The sequence below is a fragment of the Rhinoderma darwinii genome, chromosome 1, assembly GCF_050947455.1.
Source record: "Rhinoderma darwinii isolate aRhiDar2 chromosome 1, aRhiDar2.hap1, whole genome shotgun sequence".
Taxonomy (NCBI): domain Eukaryota; kingdom Metazoa; phylum Chordata; class Amphibia; order Anura; family Rhinodermatidae; genus Rhinoderma; species Rhinoderma darwinii.
The window spans coordinates 541238941-541256911 of NC_134687.1; the positions used below are offsets into that span (position 1 = coordinate 541238941).

At 36.9% G+C, this 17971-nt stretch overlaps 1 protein-coding gene across 14 annotated transcripts in view; it reads left to right on the forward strand.

Moving 5' to 3' along the window:
• Window positions 1–17971, forward strand: part of MEF2C (myocyte enhancer factor 2C) — a 223055-nt gene that overhangs the window by 128571 nt on the left and 76513 nt on the right. For all 14 annotated transcript variants that reach the window (XM_075837415.1, XM_075837430.1, XM_075837398.1 and 11 more), the window contains exon 3: window positions 16583–16786. In XM_075837415.1, coding sequence (XP_075693530.1) covers window positions 16583–16786 — 204 coding nt within the window. The remainder of the gene's footprint in view (window positions 1–16582; window positions 16787–17971) is intronic.

Sequence of the window (17971 nt, forward strand, 5' to 3'; positions counted from 1 at the left end):
TTTAGAATTACCATTTATTTAAATCTGTCCAAAAATAGCACTGCACTATGAGAATATAACTTCTCCTATTTTTATGATAAGCACATGAAAGCTATTAGGAAAACATATTTAGTAGAAGCTTGAAAAGGATGCCACATTGTTCCAGTGAAATGCTGTGCTTCCACCATAGGTAATTCTAAATTAAAATCACAGTCTCACCTCCCCCTTCCTTCTCAGCCCTGTTGATCTCCCACTGTGCAGTGCTTTAATTGCAATTCTGGCTAAGCATTATGGGAAATTTTAGAATTTCAGTAACAGCTAAAGTAATAGATCAAGGCTTCTCAACTTTCCACTGCAAGGACTGTAATTCAATTTTGTGATCACCTTCATGGCCCATTATTCAGAACTAACTTACTTAAGCCTATATCAATTTTGTAATCACATATCTTGTGATATTTTCATAAATTATTTTAGCATTTATTTGCAACAATTGGAAACTTATACAAAATATTTGTATTCAATAATTATTTACAAAGGCCTTGTAAAATAATATTAATGGAACTCTCACAAGTTATATGCACCTGTATTTTAGGTTAAGGAGTTGGTGTGCATCTTCTAAATATACCATTGATTTAAAGAAGTGTTAGGCAGGGTTACTTTCCTGTATTAATGATATAGAATCTCAATCAGGAACATAGCTCTAAGGGGTAAAACGGTAACAGTCACACTCGGGCCCTGGTGCCTCCCTGCCACATATGCAAACACGAGTATTATAATTGGCACACAGTAGGTGGGAGGCCCAGTTACAGATTTTGCATTGGGGCCCAGGAGCTTCAAGTCAATGACTACACTCTGGGTAACTTTGCACATTACAGACAGTGTAAGCAGAGGCGTAGCTAGGTTCTCCTGCACCTGGGGCAAAGATTCAGATTGGCGCCCCCCCCCAACTTACTTCCCGACATCTCCTTCCCCCTTGCCATGTTTGCTTTCTCTACCAATCAATGAGGTGTAATTTTTTTTCACTAGATTTTTTAATGTAACTCGAGCATAAAAGCATTTCTACATTTTACAACGATATAGGTCTATAAGGGAGTTACCATAACAATAAATTAAAAGAAAATAAATTAAATTAAAGAGGCCACACACAGCCCCCTGTTGTAGATAGCGCCACCCAGCCCCCCTTGTAGATAGCGCCACACAACCCCCTTGTAGATAGCACCACACACATCCCCTCTTGTAAATAGTGCCACAAACAGCCCCCTTGTAGATAGTGCAACACACCTTTGCATTGTAAATAGCGCCCCACACAGCCCCTCTCTTTTAGATAGTGCCACACACAGCCCCTCTCTTTTAGATAGTGCCACACACATACCCCCTTGTAGATAGTGCCACACACAGCCCCTCTTGTATATAGCGCCACACATCCCCAGTTGTAGATAGCACCACACACAGCCCCCTGTTGTAGATACCGCCACACACAGCCTCCCCTTGTAGATAGCTCCACACAGCCCCCCTAGTATGCAGCTCCACACAGTCCCCTTGTAAATAGCGCCACACAGCCCCCTTGTAGATAGTGCCACACACAGCCTGCTCCCCCCCTTGTAGATAGCAGCACACTCCACCCCTTGTAAATAGCGGCACACTCCCCCCTTGTAGGTTGTGCCACACACAGCCCGCTGCCCCTTGTAAATAGCGCCACACTCCCCCCTTGTTAATAGCGCCACATTCCCCCCTTGCACTTAGCGCCACACTGTAAACAGAGCAGCGAGCGGTAGCCTACTGCTACCACTCTCTGCTCTGCCTGACATGACTTACTGGAGGAGCCGAGGAGGTGATGCGGCGCAGGCAGCGGTGGAGTTCCTTCTGACTAGGGTTGGTGACAGCCCAGGTGTGGACCAGTCCAGTCACCTGACCTGAGTCATCTGACCTCATGTCACTGAGGTCCACTTCCTGGCCATCACAGACCCCGGTCAGAACGCCACTGCATGAACTCCTGGCTCATCCTAAAGCTGATCCCTGCTGCTGGTGTCCGACATACAGGGCACCTATCAGCAATGATCAGCTGCTCTGCGGTGCCCCCCCTTCCTTACCACCTAGTTGCGCCCCAGGCACATTCCCCGCCTGCCTTCCCCTAGCTACACCCCTGGTGTAAGTGTCAGGTTCATGCCATATTACTGTACACAAAACAGTCTATAGGTAACGATGTAGCATTATACTCTTGGGCTATGATAAAACATATAGGCTCCCCAACTGTTAAAAGTCATTTATAGTACAGATGTCATCTTGTATAGCAGAGAGTCTTTGAGCTCTCTCAGGCACCAGGATCAAGGTGCAGCTGTAACCTCTGCACCCCCTTTAGCTACCCCATGTCTGTGGGAGTACCCTGGCATGATGGTGAGAGGACATGCTATGGTCTTGACTCACTAAATAGACAGCCCTACATTCAGGTTAATTTGCCTTTAGTCATTAAAATAATTTATTTGTTTAAATAGCATGAATAAGTTGATCTTCTATACATACCGGAGGTTTATTGCGCTACTCAATAGGTTTAAACAGTCTTAAAGAGGCTTTCGTATTATAGATTCATTTGTGGATTCCGACTGATGGGACCACTACTGATTCCAAGATCAACGGTGCCCAATCCCCATTCCTGAAAGAGAAAAAAATGTCTGTACATGTGTGGGCACGCCTCATTGAAGTGAATAGAAGATGCAGAATCAGCAGAGCATGCTCGGTAATATATTGCTAATAAGTGGTGGCTTGTTGCCAATTGCTTGGTGTACACGGAAAATGTAAGCTATTTAAAGTTACAGTTACAAACTGGTTAAGTCATGTCAGATTTTCCATATAGAAGGTCCTAGCTGGCATGTGGGTATTGAAGGTATATATTGTGGTGGTAACAGGACGGGTTTCTATATTATCACTGTTCCTTGCATATTTCTAAAGCTATCTGTTTTAGGAAACAAACAACAACCTAGATTTAATACAGATACATTCTTCACCGTCCCTACAGAATACTTCTTGCTCTGGGCCAAACCAAAAACGAATAATTCTGTCAGTATAAAACCACCATATTTGTTTTAATTGGTTTAAAGCACAAGTCTGTAAAACGAACATTAAATTATCTTTATATGTAGTTAAATATTCAGTAACTTAGCATTTTTGTGTGTTTTCATTAACCTCTTCCATGGGAGTTTTTTGGTCTTCCTTTTTAGAAATAGAATTAAAAAATGTTTAAAGCCTTATAAATTCTCTAAGTGATACAATTGAATCTTATTATCTATGCACAGATTACTTTTACTGCTTATAGAATACACATTGATAGAAATGTCGGATGGATGGATGGATGGATGGATGGATGGATGGATGATAGATAGATAGATAGATAGATAGATAGATAGATAGATAGATAGATAGATAGATAGATAGATAGATAGATAGATAGATAGATAGATAGATAGATAGATTGATTTAGCTATTTGAGTAGTCAGGTGGCCGGTATTATACGAGGACCTGGTGACTTTACAGTATGCACTTTGAGCAATTTTAATAGGAAGTGAGTGTTTCCAAGCACTAGGACTGCTGGAATAACATGTGACATCCTGCCAGCTATACAGCTGTTGTAGCCTTGTCACTTAATTCTGTAATCAGCAGCTATACCCTCCCCCGTCATTGCATTCTACATGCAACATATAGACCTGTTCAGTCCTCAGCTACTGCTTCCCTTCAAGTCATGACTAAAAGGATTAATCTTTCTATTGACCATGCTGCATACTATATGTGTACTATATATATATATATATATATATATATATCTATATATATATATATATATATATATAGATGTACACACACATATATCTGTGTATGCTGCGTGTCCACTTTATGCTGCACTTGGGTTGGAAAGCTATTTATTACTTATATATAATAACATATATAGAACATATGATATTTGCATCTGAGAAAGACAATTAAAATTCTTATTTTGCATAATTTTTCTTCATAAAAACAGAAGTCTATTATTGGACATATGGGTGCACATGGATATAGAATGAAACAGAGAACATTTTCCGACTGCATTAACAGGGCCTTATAATAGCGGAAAGATGTAATAATTAGTCTGAACGTATCCAGGGTGTATATACTTTTGTGTAATTTACGTGACTTAATTAAGCATTGATTTAATGCAACTTGCATGGTTAACATGTTCAGTTGAATGCCCACATTTTAATCACTGACTTTACGTGTTATTCTTCATTGTAGTTCACGATGAAGGGATATATTTTTCCCTTGATCACACTTTTTAGTAATAAGACTGACTGTTCTATATTTTCTTGGCCTCATGTAAGTAGTAGAGACTAAAAATTATTATTTATTTTTTTTAAAAACTATATAGTTGCCCATAGCAACCAATCAGACCACTATTTATTTCCTAAATTGCCATGGAAAAAAAATTAAATCTGACTAAATCTGATTATTATAGGCAGGGCCGGCTCCAGGTTTATGTGGGCCCTTTGGCACAGACACAGACACAGACACAGACTTAGTAGGCCCCTTTCCGGGGGAACTCACGGCGGCAGTAAAATGTCAGAAAACAGCCCCCCTCCCAGGTAGTGCTAGACAGCCCCCTCTCCCGGGTAGTGCCACACAGCCCCCTCCTCCCAGGTAGTGCCACACAGCCCCCTCCTCACAGGTAGTGCAACACAGCACCCCTCCCTGGTAGTACCACACAGCCACCCTTCCTGGTCGTGCCACACAGCCCCCCTCCCTGTAGGTAGTGCCTTTGGGGTTCCCCCTAGGAGTGGAATCCCCAGCCAGAGCATTGCCGACGCTCTGGCTGGGGATTCCGCTTCAGGAGAAGCCCCTGACTTCACTGTCCATATATGGACAGTGATGTCAGGGGCTTCCCCAGAGACGGAGTCCTGGAGCAGAGCCACTTCTAGCGCTCTGCCTGGGGCAACTTCTCTCCTCCTGACATTACTTGCCTGAGTTTGCCGGGTGCTGACGCCAGCCCTAAATATATAGACAACTACTCAAGTTATTGTCCATACTAGATTTATATATTAGGCCCTATGAAGTATTGTGCTGACATATAAATGTAATATTGTTACTATAGAGCCTGATAACATAAAAATAATGATCTCATCCACAGATAAGAAAACATCAACGTAGATTTTTTTTTCGTTGGTGCAGTGTATTTTAAATATTATTTTTGTGTATTTCACATATATCAGAGAGTTGTACAAATCTTAGTAGTCACTTGTGACTTTTTGATGTGTGCAATAATTATAAAAAAAAATTATAAAAGGACATTGCCATCAAATAAATATGTCACCAGGGAATATAAAAATACATTTCACACAATAAATTTCCCCTAACGACACACAGGAGTGTAGTTGAAAGATGTAGATGTTCTTCTAACCGGAACCCTTCTTTCCAGTAACCCCCAGTAACACTGTAACATGTCCCACTCTTCAGAACAAGGCTACATTTTCTCTACTTTTTGTTCTTTATTTAGCATTTGCTACATTTTGAAACATAAGAGCCTTCGTTCAATGTTTTAAATCTCAAGACAAAAGACTTTAGTGAAAGAGACCTCATGTCCTTTTTCTCTTCAAAGTATTATTTTATCTTACAGATTTGCTATAAAATAAAAGTCAGTGGAAAGAGGATTTTTTCCCCATTTGATTTAATATGGTCTTGATGCTTTCCAGTTGTAGAAAGTTTTTTGTTATATACAGTAAATGGGATAACAGAAAATAACACTTATTCCTTTTTTTTTACATTTCATATGCCAATCTAAGTGTTTCCTCAATATATATGATGCTTGGATTTCGTATATGCCTTTCATAGAAAACAGTATGTAATAATGGCCAGGCCTGCCAGTCTTTCAAAACGCCCATCATTTGGCCAAATAGCCAACTTCTCTTAGAAAGAATATTGTGTCATAGTCTCTGCATTTCTTCCTTGTAAAATAAGTACAGCTACAGACAATTCTTTAAGATTTGGGCAGGTATGATACTACCTCCTCCACAATAAACTAGACCAACACTGCAGCCCGCTCCCCCAGTTCACGTGTCATATAGCAACTTGTGTTGCTTAGCAACATCTGATGCTTACCAATTGACGTCTACAAGAAGCAGGGTACGTCACATAAAGACCTCTTTCCTGCTAACTTTACATTATCTTATTGAAATATACACTAAATGTAGCTGATATTATACATTGCTGTATAAATCGAGTGACAGCTTTTTCTATAACTGTAATTTAGGACAGAGTATATATAAATTAATCCAACAGAAAAACAGTCAGTATTTACATAATTTAAAAAAATTGTCCAAAATCCAATTTTTTAAATGCTTTGCCTACGGTGAAATACATTCCACCTCCATGTTGTAGACAATTCCTGCAAAATGTTGTGTATTGTAAAGTAGTGTTGGCATATGGGTGAATGCAATGGTTTTAGACTTGATGGCTATTCTTCACGGGGCTTTTGTTTTACTGTATAATAATAACAATAATAATAACAATAATAATAACAATAATAATAATAATAATAATAATAATAACAATAATAATAACAATAATAATAATAATAATAATAATAACAATAATAATAATAATAATAATAATAATAATATCTAAGTGATTACGACTTCTTTCGAGTTGTAGTCTGTTTTCCTACAGAGGCTTCTACATATTTATATTCCCTTCGACTCTCTGGTCTATCTTCCCACAATAGAGATATTTAGTGAGTCTTGGGTTTAACATGTGTACTCTTGGTGAAGCTGGAAAAGACAACACAAACCTCTGAAGGTCCATTGTAAGCGTCATGTAGTGGGAATTATCCTCGGTGATCAACCCATTCCTTTACTCAATGGGACTACTCATGGAATGTCCCATTTTGCCGTGGTCAAGGCCTGGAGCTGGTAGTGTAGATCTGAATGTGTTGCACATGTTGTGTACCTTTGTCTATAGAGTGTATCTACTTCAATGACTGTCAATAATATGTATTGAATTGAGCCAGCTGCTACCTTTTTGTCTCCAGTTAAGAAATGATTATCACGACCCTAGGGGAAAAAGTTGAAGGTGGGAAGCATAAGTGAAGTCATTGTTGAGAGGAAGAAGTTACTCTTTTCCTGTTTTGACAGGAAATGGAGACAAATGTGCTTCCTGACCATTTTCTCATTAGAGAATTAGCTTTTTATTGACCTTAAGGTTAGACACATTTCAGCATAATGAAATCTGGTAGACATATTTTCAGCCTGAATGTTTACATGCTACTTGAACAACTGTACAGGTAATTTGAAGGAAATGAATTAAACTACATATTACATTATTCTCCCAATGTCCCAATGTATTGCACACAGAATGTTCTCAAAGTGTATGTCAGTGCTTAGTACAATTTACTGAATCAATACACACAGTATACATGTCTATTTAGATACATATACGATCAACTGTTTACGTTTTTAAATTAAATATCTCAAGAACACCGCCATTGTATTCACCAATATTTATTAAAGAATATTTTTTTTATAGGTTTGGAGACTTAGCGTGACATTTTATGTGTTAATGTGGGTCAATTGTACCTGTTCTCTGCTGTTACGGTATGTACACACTGGTCGGATATTCTGAAAATGCCGCAAAATTTGGCTGAATTTTCGCACCAAATGGTGCTTAATTTGGTTGTATATTCGGCCGAATTGACCACTGTGGAAAATGGCTGCCAAAAAACAACGCATCCCTCCTCTTCTGGGTGCTCTGTATCCAGACGCCCTCCTGTGATGACATGATTGGCTGCATGAGTCATATGTGATGAAATGTTGTCACTGGGGGCAGCCTGAACATAAAGCAGCCAGAAGAGCAGGGTCCTGTTGCTATGGCGGGACCGGGAAAGGTACATAAGTATAGGCTTTGTTATTTTTTAACCTGCGGAATTAGATACGAATGCACAGCCTAATGTCAGCAAATTCCGCAAACACTAGGATTAGTTGCAGAATTTGATTTCCACATTGAACTCCGTGAGGGAACTCCGCAACAAATGTGAAACAAATCCGGAGCATAAATTATATGTTGCAGATTCATAGTCTGCACTATAGGTAAATTTATGCACGTATTATGTGCAGGTTTTTTGTTAAATCTCAGCCAATTTGCTGCTACTGTAATGCGCTGCAGATTTTCCGTGCAAAATCTGCAGCGAATACACTACGTGTGAACATATCCTAACAGAGGTTTACATCTGGTCTATGTATATGTAAGGCAATCCAGAAATGTAACAAGGAGAAAATATCCCTGCTGATGCTATAAATAAGTACAGGCAAGGAAAAAAAAAGTATTTGGACTTCACCCAATATTTCATGTGAGGTAGCTTGTACATTACATCTATCTATCTATCTATCTATCGATCGATCGATCGATCGATCTATCTATCTATCTATCTATCTATCTATCTATCTGTTGCATATCTATCATCTATCTATCTATCTATCTATCTATCTATCTATCTATCTATCTATCTATCTATCTATCTATCTATCTATCTATCTATCTATCTATCTATCTCATATCTATCTTTCTATCTCATATCTATCTAATATCTATCTATCTATCTATCTATCTATCTATCTATCTATCTATCTATCTATCTATCTATCTATCTATCTATCTATCTATCTATCTATCTATCTATCTATCTATCTATCTATCTATCTATCTATCTATCTAATACTTTTAGTAAACAGTGCCTCTTCAGAGAACTAGTTGAGTTGTGATGGAAAATTCCAGATGACATACTAGGATCTTCCGTTCTCCAGTTGCTGCATCACAACCTACATGTGTGAACACATTTTTTTTTTTAATTTATTCCCACCTTCCTTTACAGCACCCACAGAGAAATTTCCATCCTTGTCTTCTTTCAAAGATCTTTGCAAATAGATTTCTTGATTGCTTAGTAATTATATTTTAAAGGGAATCAGTCACCAGGAAATTAACCCTTTAACATAATTCTACTAACTGATGCCCTAAGAAAAAGAAGCTAGCCTGTACTTCAGACGTTTTCTGAACTTTTAGTGTCAGAATTTAGTTTAAGCAGCTTCCAGCCTGAATGGTACATCTGCCAAGCTAGTAGCTCAGTCCCCAATAGATGTGGAGACAGCAAAGTACCAAACTTTATAGGTGGCAGAAAAAAGTACTCTGTTGGTTGGGGGGTGGTCACTTAGCTCCTAAAGGCCCTTTTACACCGGCCAATTACTGGGCAAATGGGCGTTCACAGAATGCTCGTTCCCGATAATTGCCCTCATTCATTAGCTGATTTTATCGTTTTAAATAGCTTAAATATTATTGTTGTCGGCAGGACATATCCTTGTGTAAATAGGGAGACGCGCTGCCAACATGATAAACATGTATGGGGACGAGCGATCAGAGTTCCGAGCGCTTGTCCCCATACAGAGCTCCGTGTGAACGGAACAAACGAGCTCCGATCAATGAGCTGTCTTGCCGATCGCCGCTAGTTTACGTGGCTCATGTTGGGCTGTGTAACATCACCTTAAATCCCGGAGACCGGCCCTACTCATTGTGTAGCTCTTGCAGCATTGATGAGAAATGCTGGCTGCAAATCAAACATCAAGTTAAATAAATTATTATGTCCTAGGGCATATAGACTGAAAAAAGCAGAATACATTTTATTAAGGGAGACAACCATGCCGTCTTAATCAAGTAAAAGTAGAAAAAAAACTATTTGATGCCACATTGAAAGTGATAAGGTTGTTGTCCACCTTCCTCTAATTTAGCATTATTAAAAAATTCAGGTTGTCCGACACCAACAACGCTAGCTTGACGTAACACATTACATTTGTTTTGACTCAAACTCATTTAAATTAAACCAGTTCACAACCAAATATAAAAAGTTCCCATCTTCCAGAACAATACATCAGGAAGAGTAGCTAATGATGTTTTTGAGGGGGGGGGGGGGGGAAGGGTCAACGAAGCCTACAGAACTGTATAGACAGTATTTTTAGCTGTACAAATAAACAATACCATTTGGCTCTATTGTAAAATGTACCAAATATTTCATCCTTAAAATGGAACTAAATATAGAAAATGAAAATACGTGTGTGTGTGTATAGTGAAAAGCAGATCTATTTGTGGATGTGAAAGGTCTAATCGAGTATTGTTTGCCTATTTCTATGAGTTGCTTAGTGTTTCCTAACTTCACAATGTCTCCAGTGTGTAGTGCTGTCTTCAACAACAAAGCTACTTAGTGAAATAGTTAAATTATACTGTAACTTCCAAAACACGTTGCTTTTAAAGGGATTTGGAATTAATGTTGGCTCTTGGCCCCCTGAAACGTTTACCATCTTTATTTCTATATACTTATTTTTGTTTCCTTTCCATATACTTAAAGTTTAAGATAAACTTTGAATTCGATATATTTTTAAATAATAATATAATCTGCATAAAAAGTTGTGTCAAATAATCATCTAAATTTGCATCCACAATTTTGTAAGCTGCTGATATCGGGTTTTACTGCCTTCCCATTTTGCAAGGGCGTACATACCATAGAGGCAGCCCATGCAGTTCTTATAGATACCCTGGAGAGAGGGGACCCCTTCCAGGTTGGCCTCATCCCCATTTTAATGGGTGGTGAGAACCTGGAGAGGGATGTGGTCTCCACGGGGGATGTAATGTTAGCAAAAAAATAATCAAAAAATTTACTTGAGTAATGGAAATGCGATGGGTCACCATGACCTTCTGACCTAGAGGGCTAGTAGTGTTAAGTTAAGCAGAGCTTTAAAGGGGCCTAATTATTAACTTAACTAATAAAACAAATTGTCCCAGAATCCAGTGCAGCTGCATTAGAGGTGTGTCTGTCGACACAGTGCTGACAGATTCTAGTACTATGTTGCAAAATTTGGAATGCAACTCTGGCCTATAAGATCAGTACAAGATAAGTAAAAAAAAAGTGTTAGCATTATTATTCCGCTTATTATGTAACTAACTAACTAACTAACTAACTAACTAACTAACTAACTAACTAACTAACTAACTATGTATTGTTTTGGCATTTGGCTTGCAATATTGCTTTGCACTTTTAACTCTATGTAGTAAATTGAGCTCCCCTGCTGTGTGCTGTAAGTTAATGCAAATAGATAGCTATTAGGATAGTATGCAATACTGATGAAATGCATAGAATATGGCAGAATATAGATATTGTGATTAAGTAGCATATGTAATCCCTAAAAATATTCTGCAATAGTTTTTAGTGTCTCGAATCAGAAGATGTGTAATAGTTCACATTTGACTAAGAAATAAAAGAAAAAATGAAATAGTCTTTTACAAAAGGAGAATGAGATTGCTCATTGTATCTGACATTTCCAAAAATAAGAAACACCGCGTGCAGCCTCATTTCCTATTTAATTTTTATATTTATATGCACATTGTGCCACTTGTGATATATTTCTAACAAAATATTTAGTTCGTAGTTTTAGTAATGAGCGTAAAAGCTCCTTAAGCTAAAAAGGATAAACGCACATAGTGAAGGCATGTGGGAGTCAGTCTTTGAGTGGTTACAGACCTGCTGACTGGGTTTAAAGTGCTTACATAATCCTTTGGCATTACCAGCTGGCATTGAACTGTCGACTGCGGTGGCAGTTGGTTTCAGATTACATCTGGAATGTAACCATATAAAACAAGGTCTAAACTGTAAAATTTGGAACCTGACATTTTGTTACTGTTTAACCATATGCTAAATACCTGATCTAGTGAGCTGCCAGTGGATGGAAATGTTAAAACACATCACACAGCACCTAAAGCCTCAATACGACTGTATCCCTTATCAATACGACATGTAAATACATGTAAATGTATCTAGAACCCAAAGAAAAAAATATCCTCAAAATGTGCTGCTTTTAAAATGACCATCCTGTGTTTTATCCAGAACTGGCAATTATAATCCAATTTTCGGGTTATTATAAGAACACCTTGTGTATGTCTGTACCTTCACAGCCATGTCACTAAGAATCACCATAACAACGTGTTCCGAACACAAAATTCAAATAGAAAGATATTCTTAGTTTAGGATTCCTTCCAATAAATATTATACATATTTAAGGATCTGTTGTGTACCAGAAGAACATGTTGGCTTTCCTGGCACTGAAGCAAGTCAGTGATATCATTATGGATTGAATGTCACTCATAGATTTTTATACAGTATCTGATCTCTACAGTATGCCTGTATTTTTTTTCTTTGCCGTAATTGTTGGAATACAGTATACAGCTTTTTCTACTCTCTGACAACAGAAATTTGACTCATAGCTCATATTAATACATCAATTGCTATTTTGTAATTCCATGACTATTGCATTTTAATTGGGATGAATAATTACATCTTCAATATTGTTCCTTTTGGTTTTATGTTACTTTAAGGGTACGGACACACAACGCGTAAACACTATGGATTTTCCACAACGTATTTTATTGCGGAAAATCCGCTACATAGTACAGTAGCAGCAGTGTGGATAAGATTTGAACAAATCTCATCGACACCCGGTGGAAAAAAATCAGCTGAGAAACCGTTCACAAAAATACCTGCGGTGAATTTTTTTATCCGTAGCATGAGAATTTATGTTGTGGAATCGCTGCTCTTCTGTTGCGTTTGGTAAAACTCACAATAAATAGGCAAATGTTGGGATTTTCCCGTCAGAAAAGCTGCGATTCCACCCGTAAAAAACGCATATCAGATAAAAAGCTTTTTATGGTTGAAATATAATAAAAAGGTTCATACTTACCCCTGTCCGTTGTCATCTATCATCTATCTATTATCTATCTATCTATCTATCTATCTATCTATCTATCTATCTATCTATCTATCTATCTATCTATCTATCTATTATCTATCTATCTATCTATCTATCTATCTATCTATCTATCTATCTATCTATCTATCTATCTATCTATCTATCTACAGTATCTATCTATCTATCTATCTATCTATCTATCTATCTATCTATCTATTATCTATCTATCTATCTATCTATCTATCTATCTATCTATCTATCTATCTATCTATCTATTATCTATCTATCTATCTATCTATCTATCTATCTATCTATCTATCTATCTATCTATCTATCTATCTATCATCTATCTATCTATCTATCTATCTATCTATCTATCTATCTATCATCTATCTATCTATCTATCTATCTATCTATCTATCTATCTATCTATCTATCTATCATCTATCTATCTATCTATCTATCTATCTATCTATCTATCTATCTATCTATCTATCTATCTATCTATCTATCATCTATCTATCTATCTATCTATCTATCTATCTATCTATCTATCTATCTATCTATCTATCTATCTATCTATCTATCAAAACAGAAGATCCAGCAGCACCAGTTTAGAGATGTGGGTGCAAGCGCATGGGAGTAGACCAGGATCCCAGTAATACAGCAATCCAAAAACAGGCAGCACACCGTAGTTTAAGGTGAATAAAAGAGGGTACTTTATTGCCCATGTGCGACGTTTCAGCTCCAAACACTCCAAAAAGGCTCTAGTGTTTGGAGCTGAAACGTCGCACATGGGGCAATTAAGTACCCTCTTTTTTTTCACCTTAAAGTACGGTGTGCTGCCTGTTTTTGGATTGCTATCTATCTATCTATCTATCTATCTATCTATCTATCTATCTATCTATCTATCTATCTCATATCTATCTATCTATCTATCTATCTATCTATCTCATATCTATCTATCTATCTATCTATCTATCTATCTATCTATCTATCTATCTATCTATCTATCTATCTATCTATCTATCTATCTATCTATCATATATTTCATCTATCTATCTATCTATCTATCTATCTATCTATCTATCTATCTATCTATCTATCTATCTATCTATCTATCTATCTATCTATCTATCTATCATATATTTCATCTATCTATCCATCTATCTATCTATCTATCTATCTATCTATCTATCTATCTATCTATCTATCTATCTATCTATCTATCTATCTATCTATCTATCTATCTATCTATCTATCTATCTATCTATCATATATTTCATCTATCTATCTATCTATCTATCTATCTATCTATCTATCTATCTATCTATCTATCTATCTATCATCTATCTATCTATCTATCTATCTATCTATCTATCTATCTATCTATCTATCTATCTATCTATCTATCTATCTATCTACAGTGCATATATATATATATATATATATATATATATATAATATATAAAATGTGTCCATAAGGAAGAAATGTCTGTCCTCTGAAGATGAAAACAATGGTTCTGCAGATACAAGATCAATATTTTTTCTAACAGTACAGTGCCGACAGATAAAAAAAATCACCATTGATCACAGTATTCACTACATGTCACAGGCAGACACAGGATCAACTAAAACAGATTATACACTGAAAGGCAAAACAAACAGCTCCTAATATGAGCAAAAGAAAAATAAGAACTAGCGTTTGATTGGTTGCTGTGGGCAATTGCTCCACTTTTCTTTTGCACCAGCTGCAGAAGTGTTTTCACATCAGATTTTTTAGGTTTTGTGGAAAATTAAGCTTTAAATTCCATATTTAGGTGTTTACATTTGACATATCAAAACCAGAATTTTATATATTTCCTATGATGCAATAAATGAGACTCCCTTCTTTTCTCAGAGAGCACTGTATTCTTGCATCATTGGTTCTTTAAGATAAAATATGCAATGTTATACTTTTGAATGGTGCTGTCCAAAGTATGCGATTATTCCCTGAATTAGATAATGTGGTATCATCACTCAAAACACGGCAAAATGGGTGTTTACCTAAATCATCTAGCAAAAAATTAATAATGATAAAAGGAAGAAAATATATCACTTTTCATTCTTCACTTCTGGGCACACACTTAAATTGTGCTGTCCATGGCACCCGCCTAGGTCGGCAATAGTTAATAGTCCTGAATAGTGCATGTTTTGCCATCTATAATGTGTTATCGTCTGTTTTATTGTCTAGTAGTGCTTGTTTTTGTGTTAAATACACCTAGTACACTTGTACATAACACATTTTACAAAAAGCTCCTTTTTAATATTAAACCCCTATCTATATATCTTCAGTAATGTGTCAGACTCTAAGATTTATTTATCATGTGTAATTTAGCAAAAAAGTGCAAAAATGTGTTTGCTTGTCACATCTTGCCCCAAATGGGTGTAAGTGTTGATGATACATCCTATTGACAGTGTGTTAATTAATTTGTCAAAATTGTTGAATTGGTTCTATAGTAATCTGTAATCCCAATTGTACCTACATTGGAGGTGTCCTTAGATAAGACAACCCTAGTGTAAAGCAATTACATACTGAAAAAAGGATAAGACATTAGTGAGGGAAGTGGTTTACATTTTTACTATGGGATCTACTTTTTGTGAAGCTTGAATTAGGTCATTTACAAGGGGTCTAGGGACCGGCTCATGTGGCATGCAGAGGACGCCATGTATTTTTCATGCATCATCATTCTACTCCTCTGCTTTGGTATTCTCTGTTCTAGAGTGTATATTAGCATCCAGGGATTGTATGAGACTAAACTCAATTAATGGCAATGGTAGAAACATAAGTCCTTAGAAACATGCCTTTCCCTGAAACATGAACCATTGAGGAGACAGTTTTTCAACTTCTTTGCTGAAGCCAGGAGAAGAGACTAGTGGCCTCACATTGAAATCTACTTGTTTCAGACCAGATGTCTACTAGTAGATCATGGTCTACTGCATGGCCACCACGGTTTTAGAATCTTCTAAAATAAAGAAATAATACTTCCAATGAAGCATAGATAATTCAGCCAATGGAACCAATATGAAGTAGCTGTGCCTATTTAATTCAACTGATGTCACAAAATAATTTTGTCACAAGACAAGAATCCTAGGAAGTGAAGCAGCACAGGTCCCGAAAAATGGGATGGTGTCACTCCGTCCTATATCAGACAAAACCACATGGGATCTAATGTAACCCTCTTACCAATGGTTGGACAACAGCACACATCTCCAAATATTGTCAAAAAAAGGTTTCTGTTTATTTGTCAAACATCAAGCAAAAAATGGCAAATTTTCGACCCATTATGTGTGGGGTCTTTCTCAAGCCAAGAATCCCGTTACACCAGTCATCATTTACATCATTGTCATTTGTAGATGGTCGTTATCTGGAACTTTTGATAATTTCCCAGGCAGGCAATGGAATTGATATGAATAGAATGATTTTGTTGTGGCAATATTGTAGATAATACATTGCCCTACCAATCGTCCCAATGAGAAAAAAAGTAGGATCCATCCCAAACCCAGGTTATTTACTATCTAATTCCAGTGATGATGACACCTATACGTCCAGTCATATTTTATTGGTCATAGTAATATAGAGTATATGTGTTTGCTAGATCTTTATGTTTGGAGAAATCATCCATACAAGGGATACATTTAAAATCGACATTGATTTATTCTCTGTACACATCAAAACAGCCACTTTTTATGAGAAAGGTGTAATATGTTAATATCCTCATAAATGTAGTCTTATTTTTAATAATCTTATTATTTTTTTTTTTCAGGTGACATTTACAAAGAGAAAGTTTGGGTTAATGAAGAAGGCTTACGAGTTGAGTGTATTATGTGACTGTGAGATAGCTCTAATCATCTTCAACAGCACTAACAAACTCTTCCAGTATGCCAGCACGGATATGGATAAAGTGCTGTTGAAATATACAGAATACAACGAGCCACATGAAAGTCGAACAAATTCAGACATTGTAGAGGTAAGTTTATATATGTTTTGTCAATCCAAAAATATTTGTACTGTATGCAGCTGACCATATTGCAATACTGACACATGGACAACTATTTTAACAAATTTGGGTATTGGAAGCCTCTGTGGAGTTTGGGGACTATATAAACAACATGGTCACATGTTAGTAACTACACGGTAGTAGCTACAAGGTGGTTGTCATGTACAGCATTACTTATAGAAAAAAATACCTGACCAAGAAAGGTTAGCAATGGGTGTAAATGTAGTTACATTTCTTCAAGTTTGTTTCCGTTTCAGTAAAAAAATAAAATATATCAAACACAACCTCTCACCTGCACATGTAATTTTAACTTTTAGTACTTGAGGAGCAAACTCAATATCAGATATTTGGATCACAGTTGATGGCACAAAGTCAGGTTGTCACTAGAAAATATGAGACCTTCAGCATTTGCAGTCAACCTCTATATATCTCATAGTGACATGTCCGAAGGTTTGATTGGTGGGGGATCTGAGCGCTGAGACCCCCATCAATCGCTAAAACGAAGCAGCTGAAGCACTCGTATGAGCGTTCAGCCGCTTCGTTTCTGTTCGGCTATATCCGGAAATCTGATGTATTAGAGTATGGGCTCATAGATTTTCTATTAAGTCCATCCTCCGATACATTGATTTCTGGAAAAAGCCAAACAGAAATGAAGCGGCTGAGCGCTGACACAAGCGTTTCAGCTGCTTCGATTTAGAGATTGGTGGGGGTCTCAGTGCCCGCACCCCCACCAATCAAAACTTCTGACATGTCAGAAGTTTGTTAAACGTTTAGCTACATTTTAATTATAAAAATGGTTAACCCCTTAAGGACGTGGACTAGTTAGCAAATTCAGGACGCAGACCCATTTTTCAAATCTGACATGTGTCACTTAATGTGGTAATAACTTTGGAATGCTTTTACCTATCCAAGCGACTCTGAGTTTGTTTTCTTGTGACACATTGGACTTTATGTTACTGGTAAAATTTAGTTGATGCACTCTGTATTTAATTGTAAAAAACACCAAAACTTACCGAAAAATTGCAAAATGTAGCATTTTTCTAAATTTGGAATGTATCTGCTTGTAAGACAGATGGTTATACCACACAAAATAGTTGCTAATTAATATTTCCCATATGTCTACTTTAGATTGGCATCGTTTTTTGAACATCCTTT